Source organism: Capsella rubella, unplaced genomic scaffold (genome assembly GCF_000375325.1).
Source record: "Capsella rubella cultivar Monte Gargano unplaced genomic scaffold, Caprub1_0 scaffold_1, whole genome shotgun sequence".
In the NCBI taxonomy this organism is placed as follows: Eukaryota; Viridiplantae; Streptophyta; class Magnoliopsida; order Brassicales; family Brassicaceae; genus Capsella; species Capsella rubella.
In genome coordinates, this window is record NW_006238923.1 from 8,165,367 (window position 1) to 8,178,149 (window position 12,783).

At 32.6% G+C, this 12,783-nt stretch overlaps 2 protein-coding genes across 2 annotated transcripts; one reads left to right on the top strand and one right to left on the bottom strand.

The window, feature by feature from the left end:
• Window positions 1-60: 60 nt before the first annotated feature.
• LOC17900403 (probable sulfate transporter 3.3) lies at window positions 61-4,250 on the bottom strand. Its single transcript, XM_006306213.2, has 11 exons — window positions 3,886-4,250; window positions 3,726-3,774; window positions 3,434-3,641; window positions 2,411-2,582; window positions 2,248-2,313; window positions 1,853-1,966; window positions 1,641-1,757; window positions 946-1,550; window positions 746-831; window positions 502-578; window positions 61-403 (listed from the first exon to the last, which is right to left on the bottom strand). Exons 1-11 carry the CDS (start codon window positions 4,132-4,134, stop codon window positions 251-253), a joined length of 1,896 nt encoding a protein of 631 aa, XP_006306275.1. The 5' UTR covers window positions 4,135-4,250; the 3' UTR covers window positions 61-250.
• Window positions 4,251-12,008: 7,758 nt separating this feature from the next.
• On the top strand, window positions 12,009-12,702 carry LOC17898289 (10 kDa chaperonin, mitochondrial). The gene is made up of 3 exons (XM_006304267.2): window positions 12,009-12,177; window positions 12,262-12,401; window positions 12,505-12,702. The coding sequence occupies exons 1-3, from the start codon at window positions 12,073-12,075 to the stop codon at window positions 12,551-12,553; spliced, it is 294 nt and encodes a 97-aa protein (XP_006304329.1). The 5' UTR covers window positions 12,009-12,072; the 3' UTR covers window positions 12,554-12,702.
• The last annotated feature ends 81 nt before the right edge of the window (window positions 12,703-12,783 follow it).

The following is a 12,783-nucleotide window of genomic DNA, read 5'->3' on the forward strand; positions in this document are numbered from 1 at the left end:
TACGTAAGATTTTATCAGGTCAAATTTATTTTTGAAATTAAACATGTGGAAAACACTGAAAAATGGTGGAAACTCATATTAATAAACGTACATCTTGACCAAAATCAATAGTTGAGAAACATATAATAACATTACACCTGTACTGAAATTAAAAAGATGAAAATTAAAGAGCAAAAAGAGGAAAATTTTAACCATCGATGTAAATAATTATCATATTCTTGGACCAACAAATTATTTCTATGGTTAGAACTTAAACGTTATTGAGAGATGGGCCTTTAGTAGAGAGCGACGCAACAGCCTCAGCGACGGTTAAGAAGAGAAACTCGGTCCTCATGAACTCCTTATCTTCGTCGGCTCTTTGTAGCTTCTCCATCACTTCACTTAAAGGGTTCACGAACACAAGCTGCACACATAAGATTAAATATACGGTTTAGATCAAAATCTAGTTCGGTTTCTTGGTGGTTCAATGACGAAAAACCGGTTTGCAAAATAATTTTCTACCTCCATGTCCTTCTTGGCGGTTGTTTTCTTTAATTCCTTAAAGAAGGTGACTCCGTTTGTGTCCACACCGCTAACGGCTTTAACATATATAGTAAGAAAAACAGAGTTAGCTAAGAAAAGGGATATGATGACAAGGTTAATATAGATCGGTTTTGTTAAGTTAACTAATTGGCAATGAACCAATACTTTAGGTCTAATAACACTTTCTATGTATGAGATTCTAACAAGGTCTATTAAGACTAACCTGACATTTCAAGAATCAAGAACCGAAGGTTAGAATTCTTCTCTTGAGCTTCCTCCTCTTCGCATTCTTCGATCCAACGAGACGTTCTACAAATTTGTACACAAAGAATGTTAGTATACTATGTCAATGCAACATAGCTATTAAGAAATTTGGTTCTTTACGGTAGCTTAACTAGCTGTAGTTAGCTAATAATAACGAACCTTTCAGTGAGGTAGTTAGAATTGGCGAAATTGACCGGAGATTCGATGCTTAAAATAAGGAATCCCGGGATCCTTTGCGCTTCTTTGTAATGATGAAGATCTCGGTATATATCCGTCCCCGGAAAATTCCCCATTATAACCATTTTGGGCCTAGTCACCTGCATTAATAGCTTAAACAACGATAGCCCGACCGCGATGGCTAGACCGTTTTGAACTGACAGGAAAATGACACCGAAGAACGCGCAAAGCATCACCAAGAAATCGAATTTATCGATCCTCCATAACTGTCTTGCAGCAGGGAGGTCGATGAGACCAATGACAGCGGTTACAATGATGGCACCAAGGACAACATTAGGAGTGTATTCGAAAAGCGGCATCAAGAAGAGAAGCGTAACCATAACAGTGACGGACATCACTATGTTTGAAACCGCGGTTTTAGCTCCCGCATTGTTATTAACAGCTGATCTAGAGAATGCTCCGGTTGTGACATAGCATGATGTGGCAGAGCCTACTACGTTCATTAGACCAATGGCGATCATCTCTTTGTTTCCATCTACATGGTAGTTCTTTAACGCTGCGAATGTTCTTCCCACTGCGATTCCTTCCTGATCAATCAAAGTTACTAATTCAGGCGATGATTGTTTCAAACTCTAGGCCGCATTGTGTTTGATGATCCGAGTTGAAAAGAAACTTACCGTGAGGGAGACGATTCCAGTGATGAGTCCAGTTTTAGCAACGAGTCCGAGATGGCTTCCGTGAAACTGAAGCATGTTCCAAGACGGTGGATTCAAACCTTCTTGTAATTTCCCGATCTGTTAACAAATCAAAAGTTTTCAAAATTCTGCTAAAAAAGACAAAAACTAAAACAGAGGATTGGTTTAGTTTATATAGAAAGAAAGAAGCTTACGACGCTGATCCCGTGACGGTCGGCTCTGAAAACAAAGACAAGAAGCGTAGAGACGATAACTGAAAGAAGTGGAGCTCCTGCGGAGACCCAAAACAGCTTCGGCTTCTTCATGCTCTGCATTCACATGTTCATTATCACCATGCAGTTATGCGTGTTCTATATACTGACATGTTTGGTTTTGTAAATAAAAATGTAAATGCTATTTATATCAAAATTCAAAAAAAGGAAGGTTTTTATGAAATACTAAAATCATAAGTTCGTTATTTATGGAGGGAATAAATAAGCTTTGAGAAACAATGAAGGTCCAATGTAACAAATGTTGTCCATGCATATTGAGGGATAATCAGAAATGATAATTATATATAGTGAGTGCATGAGAGATAAAAGCAACATACGAGGTGGCGTGTAGCTAGCAAGAAGAGCAAGAAGCAAACTCCCATTACAATTGTTTGCCATGACCACTGCGTATTAATTGATGACATTGTAAAGTAAATACACAGTTGTTGAGTTAAAACAGAAGAATTATATAGGGAGAAGAAGAAGAAGATGAGAGGGAACCTCGTTGGTGTGGTGGAAAACAGAGGAGAGAACAGGGACGACACTCATTTGCTTTGTGAAATGAGTGATCCCAAGCAAAGCTTTTAGCTGTTGCAGTGATACTATTATGGCTGCTCCTCCCATAAATCCTATTAGTGTCGCTTTTGATAGAAAGTCTATTATAAATCCCAGCCTGCATATTTAGAAATTTAAAATTAAGTTAAACATAATTTCTTTCTTTTTTTTGTCAACAAGTTAACATAATGTCTTTATGAATTAAAATATATAAGCTGGAAAAAACCTCTTTCAAACAATAAACAGATATAAGGAAAATAATATAATTTTTATAAAGAATATGGTCATATTAAGATATCATGGTTTATTAATATATTTTATTTTCCACATAATGCATGTTATTAATATTTAGAACATTATATGAAATCATACTTTTGGCTTAATTAGGTATAAGTTAATTACGAACATAACTATAGTATATAAAACCTTAATTTTGAACATAATTAAGTACATAACTATGATGCTAAAATGTTATGTAAGAAGAAAATATAAATTTTTACTTAGAAATATAGCGATTATATATAATGAATAGTGTGCATAATACATTTTTTTAATCCCACACATACTAGTTTCATAGTTAAATGGTAATCAACCAAAATGTTGTTTACTTACATAAAAACTATTAATCAAATAATATATGAGTTACTACTTGACACTTTCTTCCACAAATATTGTTATATTTTTTGGAATAGGCCAATAATGATAATTGTCATCTAAACATGAATAAACTTCTAAAAGTAATCTTAAATTTGTTCTTGTAATCTTCAATGCAATCAAGGCGCACAAGCATGACCACCGACGACATTTATCATGTAACCCTACAGACTGCCACTAGCCTACCCCAGGCCCAATATCGACCTCACACCACAGATATTTCAACAGATATATAAATCATGGTTCATGCAAAGCTATAAAAAAAAAAAAAATACTTTTAGGTGAAGATATAAAATAGGCTATAATATATGTAACCTGAGGATTCCAAGAGAGGCTTGAAAGAGACCAGCAAAGAAGGTAGAAGTGAAAGCAAGCTGTAGAAAGAGGACAGGATCGTCTATAGGAGACACTTGTTGTCTTAGCATGGATCCTAAGATCAACGACGCTATGGAGACTGGTCCTACAGCTAGATCTCTTGAGCTTCCCAACACCGCATAAACCAACGGTGGCACGAAGCTCGAGTCTACACATACATCAAAAACACACGTGTTTATTCCTGTACATCAAAAGGATCATTCCATTTTTAATGTCACTTTGTGATTCTTACATAGTCCAACGATTGGAGGCAAATTTGCTAGCTTCGCGTAACTTATCCCCTGTTTTTATAAAAACCAAGAAGAAGAGGAACAAAATACCAAGAATTGGATTTAAAGGGCAGTGATGGTTGGTATGAAAGTGAAATGGGACGTCGTCAGTGATTATTATACCTGGGGAATAGCTAAACTGGCGATGGTGAGACCTGAAACGACGTCAGATTTGAGGAGTCTGAAGCTGTACTCAGGACACCATTGGAGGATTGGGAAAATGTATTGAGCGGCTCGAATGAGTTTGGTACGGTTTGGTTGTCCCCTGAACTGTCTTAATGGATCGTCCGGGAAGAAAGTTTCCTTGAGTCTTGTCTTCAGCTTCGCCGCCGTGCTCTTATGCGGCGGAGCAACCACCTTGTGCACCTCCATTAATTGTTTTGTTAAGAACTCTTGTCACCAGTATGGTTGTGACTCTTCCTCTCTTTGGCTCTTTGCTGATAATGTAACCATGAATATTATTATTTCGGGTCGGTCTTTAACATTTTATAATGGTATTTTTATCTTGGCCACTCTTTTTTTTTTTAATTGGGTATATTAAAAATAATTATTTAAGACAAAACTTACACGTACTATTGTTTCTGTAAAAACCAATAATTTTGTAATTTAAGCCGATATTATTCCTTTTTTGTTTGTCTTCTGTTAGGCGTTTGTTTATTATTTATTTTACGCTCCAAATCTTCCACAATTCTACGTACAACTGATACCAAAAAATAATCTCATTGACGATATTAAACATTCGTCACCTTGAGAACTTGTATTAAACGTATACGACGTTTCTATAACTGGTTGTAAAAAATGGTTTAATGATGTAGAAAAAGAAAGTAAATTACTAGTAATACATAATAGTAAATTACTAGTAATACATAATAATTTAACTAGTGTAGTTTTAGTTTTTTTTTGTTAAGAACAACAACTAATTATAACGCTGTTAGATTTCTAACGATAATTTTTTGGTACGTACTAATTACTATAAGTTTTCAAATTTTAAAAATGTAACAAGATATGATCAAGAATAAAATGAAATAGAATTTGAAATCATAAGCAAGCAAAGATATGATTAAGCTCTAAAAGTTGAGTAATAATAAATGCATAAATATATCGATCTGCTCTGTTACCCCGTCGATGAGATCGTAAAAGAAACAGAGAGACGACCAACTAGCCTAATAGGAGTAGTTGTTTACATTAATCCGGACAAAGAAAGTTCATGAGGAGTTTTAGACTTATCGGCTCTCTATATCAATAAGTCGAGCCCACAAATAATAAAAAATATAGCTGAAGATATTAATACATATCTTTTGTAAAACAATTAACTAATTACAGTACTATAACATTAACATTTACATTCGTGGACTCATTTAGTGACAATAATATTCGGTTTCTTAGATATTTCAATACCTGGTTTTTAATTTTGCTATATCAAAGTTTTCTAATAACCCTTATACACATATTACCAAACATGTACTAGGTTTCACTTCAGCTTTGCTTGAAGATACCTAGGGTTCAAACTTCACGGTTTCGTTGATTAAGTAAAGTAAGTGACGTCTCATGTTTGATACTACTGGGAAGAATATCTTCTCATGTGAATCAGATCGAGTTTATGTTAATTTAATTAATGAATCTCGGACATTCCTTGTTTCCGGTGAAAAGAACGAAAGGGACCAAAATTAAAAGAAATATTATTGGAATAATCATATACACCATGAAGAATCTAACCAAACGCGTAAAAGAAATATAAAATTTTCCCAACCAGACCTATCGATCGACGTCAATTTTATGTTCTTAACCTACATAATTGAATATTAATTCAGCCGGCCAATATCATATAATTATATGAATAAAAATGATGCTCACACTTTTTTTTGTCAATGAGGAGTGAATGCTAACTATGGTGGGCTAGCTTTGATCTAAATATTTAATCAAACATTATCCAACGCAGTTTCTTTCTGTCGGAACACAAATTAAGAAGGATAAGAAAGGATAGGATGAAGTGAACTAACTAGTTTATGCAATTTGTTCACAGTTCGCTTCCAATGTACAAAAATTGAGTCAATATATACACCAAACTGTTTTCGATAAGTTATAATCCAAACTGGAAGATTCTAGACCCACTAATTATTAACGGGTCCATTTGAAAATGGTGGAATAAAAAGTTAGCATTGGTGCAAGTTTCATTATGAATTCTGATCTTTTTCTTTTGGTTTCCTTTTTGGTTGATGAAATGCATTTTGCTAATGCTACAATATTTTTTCACTCGCTACAAGCCTACAGTGTAATGGTAAAATATATATGTTCATGGCAAGGTAGGCAACTTATCTTAGAAACACTAGCTACAAATAACATTGTATTTTTTATTTTTGGTGTCTTTTTTTATAAATAAAAATAAAATAATATATATCAACAAAAATGTTTTTGGCTATTTGTTAAAACTTAATCTTCCCTTTTGATTCACCCGTTTAAAATATATTGTATACTACTATTAATAACATCTTTTCCCTTTGTTTTCTTATATATTTGACTTACCCTCCTTTCTTGTCATCGTTCAAAACCTTAACTAATTCTTGCAACGTTGTTTCGGTTGGTTTGGAAAAATGAGTGAGTAAAAAAGAGAATCATTGAAAAATGAGATTGATTTATGAAAAAAAAAACGTGTGCCACGTCAAAAATGGGAGGGCAATGAACATGAAGTCAAATAATACAAGTAAATGAATATTAGTATATATATAAATGGTATGGATATTGGTAGGCCAAATCGAATTATATATTTAAAAAGAATAGGAGAAGAAAGAAACAAAAGGGAAAAGTAACGGGACGTGAATGGAGTATTCATAGAGAAAGGATCTGATGCCCAACTCTTTTGGAATGGTATGCACATTGCGCACTTGTGAATGTATTCGCGTGAATCCTATTGTTGACTCTTCCATCCACATTTCTAGTTTTATATTTTCTTGATGTATTGTATAGGTTTAGGTTCTAAATATTTCTGTTTAGGAAATGATCAGTAGCATTTCATAGTTTTATAACCTAGCTACGAGTTAAGCCATAGTGAACTCGTTGTTCAAGATATTGAAGATTAGAAGTTTATATATAAATAAAAGAAGAAGATAAAGATTAGCTGAAAGAAATATAAATATTCATGTAGGTAGTGAATAAAAAACTCTTGTATTTAACAACCCATGTTTCAGACATGACACATGAATCTCTTGGCATCCTCCACTAGACATGTCATCGTCTTTTTAGGAATCTATAGTAGTCGAATTTAATAATATGTAGAGGAATAAAGAGAGATCATCTTGTATAGTGTAATGCAATACAGAAATTTTAATGGTCACGTATTATATATCCCAAATTTTAGAAAACACTCCAACTGTAATATTCAGGGCTCACAACTTCACATGGTGATGTGAGACTGTGGTGCAGAACACCCAATAAAAGAAAAAACTACACACGTAACAACATACAATATCACTAATGAATGAAAGAAGCCGAATATGAAAAATTAGCATAATGTTGTTTTACCGTGAGTGGATGAATCGTGGTGTAACAAATACTTGTTGAATGGTAGCACTCAGAGAACGTAAAACCCATCTTTGAAACCGTACTGCATCGTTGGATCCATTCAAGACCTTAGTCAAGCTTTGAACTTTCATAATGATTATACCACTAAAAGAAAAGTCCATTATACTAGTAACCAAAGTTCTAAATATAGAATTAAAAAATATTTCCACAACATGTGTTTTATGGCGAAAATGAAATCCTAAAGTTGGTTCGATCGAACTTTTATACTTGGGTTTTTGTCACTCTTAGTGTTCTTGTGAAAAAGTGAATATATAAATTGTGGTAATTAAATGGCTCTTTAATAACACACTCGTTACTTAGTAGATCACAAAGCATCATTTTATTCAAGGCCTCTCCTCGTGATTTTTTTTTTATAACCAAAATGTAGTATGATATGAAACTAAAGCGGGTCTCACTTCCATTTGTGGAGAGTTGCCAGTCATTGTCTCTCTTATTGGCTAGTTTTACTTTTCTTTTGGCCATCTACCACATTATTATCATCACGAAAAAACATGTTTAATTATTCTCACATATTATATGAACGATTTGATTTCATCCACCATGTTGATTTTTCTTCTTGGTGTCGATGGTGTCAAAGAGAATCCTCTTCTCGAAACAACTTAGGCTTCGAGCTTGTGTTATATAACAAGGGAGAAGTCATGTGCCTTGCATGTACGTGTTTTCTTATATATCGACGTGGCTGTTATTGTATTGTTGCATGTAAACGATGCATTGTTGGTTTGGTTGTTTGAGGAACCTTATCTCTTTTTTTCTATCAATTTTAGAATGAAGATATAAAATTTACTATATTGGGGCATTGTTACATGAACCTTATCAGTCTCTCTTGATGGTAATTATTGCAAACACAATCCATTCTGAGACATAGACACCGGTTTGATGTTGAACTCGTATAAATCGTGTGTGTCCATTTTTTGGCTTCTTCTTATACTCTTAAGAAATACAATTTACACTATGAGAAAAGAAAAGAAAAAACTCATTTTCTTACTGTCAAAAACTTTAACTTCATCTAAAGACCACTGAATAAAAAAAAAGTATATACGCATGCACATTGCACACGATTCTATTTAACATCAACATAGCAATTAATAATGGAAATAAAGTTGAATAATAGAGAAATTATTAATTGATGACAAAAAAAAGAGAAGTTATTAATTAACATTTCAATAATAAAATCAATAATAAATTGAGTTTCCCAACCAATCAAACTCAATCTCTTCTCTAATATGAAAAGAAAATAAAAAACACTAAAGAAAGAATATATTTTTCGACGTAGAAGAACAGTTCCCACTTCCCACTAGAGATCGAGCTAAGAGACAACATAACTAAACCATTTGCACTTAGCCTACCACATCCGGCGCATAAATGCCGCCACAAAATTTGTCAACCCACTGTTTACTTTGTAATTCGGGTAGGTTTTCTTTTAAAAACTCCAATATTGCCAATGATATTTTGGGCTTTCTTGATTCTCGAGCAAAAGATGATGATAGTGATAATTTGCTTGACATATGTACAATAATATAATTAAAATTTCGAACAAAAACTTGTAAGGATAATGAGAAGGTGGGACAAAGGAGGAAAATGTCAAAGCAGTTTGAAACTGAAATGTGTTATCTCAAATCTTATTAGCAAATATTCGAGATAAATGTATTTGTGGGGTGAAAATGAAGAGGTCAATGTCCATTGCCTTGCAAGTTGCAACCATACAATTCTGACCGGTGCCCCAATCTTCCAATAGTAAATATTAAGGGTCCCTAACAATAATAATGCGACTTGAGAAAGTGACAGCTGACAAGATCGGTCCTTCAATATTGTGAATTCAACCTTCTTTCAACCCCTATTTTGAACCAACTTGATTGTACAATCATCAAACAAATTATACGGATTTGTCTTTGATATGTTTTTTGGGGTTTTTCGTTATCGTGATGTGGAGATGCAATTTTAAGTTTTGTTTCTTAGCATCACGTTCTTATCTTCAGAAATATATATATGTAGTTTGTGTGTCTTGTGACTAAAACGAGGTGGTTTCTAATTCTATACAGTTTTAGTTATTTTTAATAAGGTTTAAGATAGATGAATTCTTCCTAAATATGAAGTCCTAACAATTTTTTCTTTTGTACTTCACAAAAAATATACAGAGTTTAGATGCTATATTTTGTCATATATTGTATATTCAAACCAATCATAACCAATAAAAAAGAACCAACATTAAAAATTATCCGATCAGTCACTAGCATAATTTATATAATGCACTAAAGTTTAGATTAAAACATATCGTGCATGATTTTCAGCTTCCTAAATCAAACATCAATTTGACACAAGTTATTTCTTTCTTTACTTATCAAAGAAATTTATATAATAACGTGGCGCATCAAGAAAGAACTTCAAACCCACCAATGGTTGAAACTTGGTCCTTGTCTTATTAGGTTTCATGAATCTTCTCCTAATTTTCCCCAAAGATAAAAGCCGGTGCACGATGCAAGGCTTGAAATGTTCTCTTTTTTATTAGTGGTGAGATTCGATACGATGTTAGTGTCAAGACTCAAGATCCTCTTTATTTTCTCTTTCTCTTAGACTCTTGCTTGGATGATAATTGAAGTGAATCTTTATGCTATATAGTGCCTATCCATTTCTTCATCATTGTCATAAGATCTAAAACCCATACGTATTGTATACTTTAGGGACCTCCTAAAAGACACATTGAGCTTTTGATCGCGTGTTGCTTTGTTATCATCTTTGCCCACTTTAGGGACCTAGCTCCAAGTGTCATCAGTTTTATTCTTCTTTTCCATACATTTTTCATTTAAATCATAATTTGCCCACGTTAGGGACATCCAATACAAATTCTTTTTTTCTTAACTTCAATTTTTCGTTTAAGCTTTTTTTCACTTTTGAAAAATTCAAGTATGGAAATAAAGTTGATCTACTTTTGGATAAGTTTAAACACGGTTTGGATTTCTTGGTTGAATGATCAGTTTTCCATTTCGTTGTCAATTTATTTAATTATGAGCTTGACTTAGAGACATCATCACTTTGTAGTAAAGTAATTATTCCATTCAAGATTGTTTAGCTCAAACCTATGTGGTCTATAATGCTTTGCATACGTGCATTGTCTTTCTACAAACTGACTTTTCCGTCGATTTAGACATTAACTTGTCTGTCGAGTGTTGACGACATCTAGGGTTTATATTTTTATTTTAACGTCTACTTTTTGAACAACCTTGAGTATTTAATTAAAAGTATTCATTTTTAATTGTAACTAGGTTCGGACCCGCGCTACAGCGCGGGAGAAATAATTACATATATATAACCTTTAACGGATTAGAATATGTTACATTTTAATTTTATTACAATGCACTCGATTACAGTGAATCATATATTTGTATAATAAGTTTAGATAAAATAATAAACAAAAAAACGAGTAAATAATAATACATTGAGTTTTGATACAATTAAAAAAATTATTGTATTAAAAATAGTAGAAGTAGGAATATACGTAAAAATTACATACTTACAATATATTTTATAAAGGATCAACCCGTAACAGAATTCATTTTGTAAAAACCGTTATTCATAACTCGTTTTACCATTATAATTGTGATTTTAACAAACTACCCGTGAACTATCTAAAATTTACAGTTTGATATATATTATATTATATCAATAATAATTATGTCTCCAAAAATATATTTTTAATATTTTAAATTCTAATTTTTTTATTTATTTGAACCTTTTAACTATAATATTTTGAAACTTTTTGATATTTTAAATATGCTCATGTAACAATGGTTTTAATATTGGTCATACTGATTTTAAATCATTATCCAAAATATTTAACCAAATGTAGTTGAGTATTATATGTCTGTTTTGAAAAATTCAAATTGCAACATATGCAAAAAAAATTTATTTTTTATTATATAGTATAATATCATAAATTTAAAATAATATCAAATAAATGTCAAAGAATAATGATAATTGTTTTTAAGATATTATATTAAATTAGTTAGAAAAATATTAGGAAATCATAAAATTAGTTATGGAAATAATATAATCTTAAAATTAGATATGGAAAGTATCCGATACATATATCCAAACCCATTTTAATATCCAGTTTTGAAGTATCCAATTGTTAAAATCGGGTTAATTTTTTAATTTTGACCCGACCCGTATTCTATTTTGTACTTCTTTTTTACTAATATAGAGATACCAGACGTAAAACTCATGATATTTTACGGACACAAATATAAAAAATACATAAAAAGAGTATTTTGGTATAAAGTGACAAAAAAAAGAATGTTATAAACTTAAACAAAAGTATGTGATTTTAACACGTTATCGGACTCTTTAGTAAACATATATATCATAAATATATTACAACTAAATGAACAAAAACTAATTTGGTTACATCAAGAGGAAAACTTTAATATCAGCCAATACCATTGACCTAATTAATGAAAATTGAAAAATTAGTTCATGTATGTACCCTACTCTTTATTTGACTCATTATTGAACATGAAATAAAGTAAAAAAAAAATCAAAAGGCTCTAATCGTCGCTATTTTAGAGATACTTAATGGGCCTGGGCCTGCGTAAAGTCCAAGTAACTACAGTAAATCATCTATTCTGCTTAAACCCTAGACTAGACCCTAGAATATTCGTGTACCAGCTAAATCTAGTCGAACTCGAGCAGAGCGTTTGATCCGATCTCCGTCGTCGTCGTCGAATCAATTGAGAAATGGCGAAGCGTTTGATCCCGACACTTAACCGTGTATTGGTGGAGAAGGTTCTTCCACCGTCGAAGACTGTCTCCGGCATTCTCTTACCGGAGAAATCAGCTCAGGTAAAAGAAACTCTTTCATCTCTTTTTTACTCGTTACTTCGATTGGGCGAACCATAATTAGTTTTTGATTTGATTCGAACGCAGTTGAATTCGGGGAAGGTGATAGCAGTTGGTCCTGGAGCTAGAGACAGAGCAGGGAATCTGATTCCTGTTTCGGTTAAGGAAGGAGACAGTGTTCTTTTGCCTGAATTTGGTGGTACTGAAGTTAAGCTTGGAGAGAAAGAGTATGTTCTTATCCTGTTCTATATATTTCCTCTAAGAATACTAAGTTTATCGTCTTTTTCCAGTTTGGACTCATTTCACTGTGTGTTTCGTCTCTCTTTGCAGGTTCCTATTGTATAGGGATGAAGATATCATGGCTACACTTCACGATTGATTTGTTGAAGAGATAGAATTGGAGCAATTGGTGATTGATCATCGGATTTGTTGTCCGCAATTTGAGTTCGACATTTTCGATCTGTTGTTATGATTGATTGTTCTTCACTGTTGACAACAAGTTTTTATAATTCAATAATTTTCTTATGATTGAGAATGCCTCGGATTTTATTGACTACAATTCTATAGAATTCTTCTTAGTTATGTCGGCTGATTAGGAGAAACAGAGAT

Bases quoted from the DNA above. Each gene is read 5' to 3' on its own strand.
- LOC17898289 (XM_006304267.2), top strand. From the start codon at position 12,073: ATGGCGAAGCGTTTGATCCCGACACTTAACCGTGTATTGGTGGAGAAG. The intron at 12,178-12,261 runs GTAAAAGAAACT...ATTCGAACGCAG, and splicing joins TACCGGAGAAATCAGCTCAG to TTGAATTCGGGGAAGGTGAT. The intron at 12,402-12,504 runs GTATGTTCTTAT...CTCTCTTTGCAG, and splicing joins GTTAAGCTTGGAGAGAAAGA to GTTCCTATTGTATAGGGATG.
- LOC17900403 (XM_006306213.2), bottom strand. From the start codon at position 4,134: ATGGAGGTGCACAAGGTGGTTGCTCCGCCGCATAAGAGCACGGCGGCG. The intron at 3,642-3,725 runs GTAAGAATCACA...ATGTATGTGTAG, and splicing joins GCCTCCAATCGTTGGACTAT to ACTCGAGCTTCGTGCCACCG. The intron at 832-945 runs GTTCGTTATTAT...ACAAATTTGTAG, and splicing joins TCTAACTACCTCACTGAAAG to AACGTCTCGTTGGATCGAAG.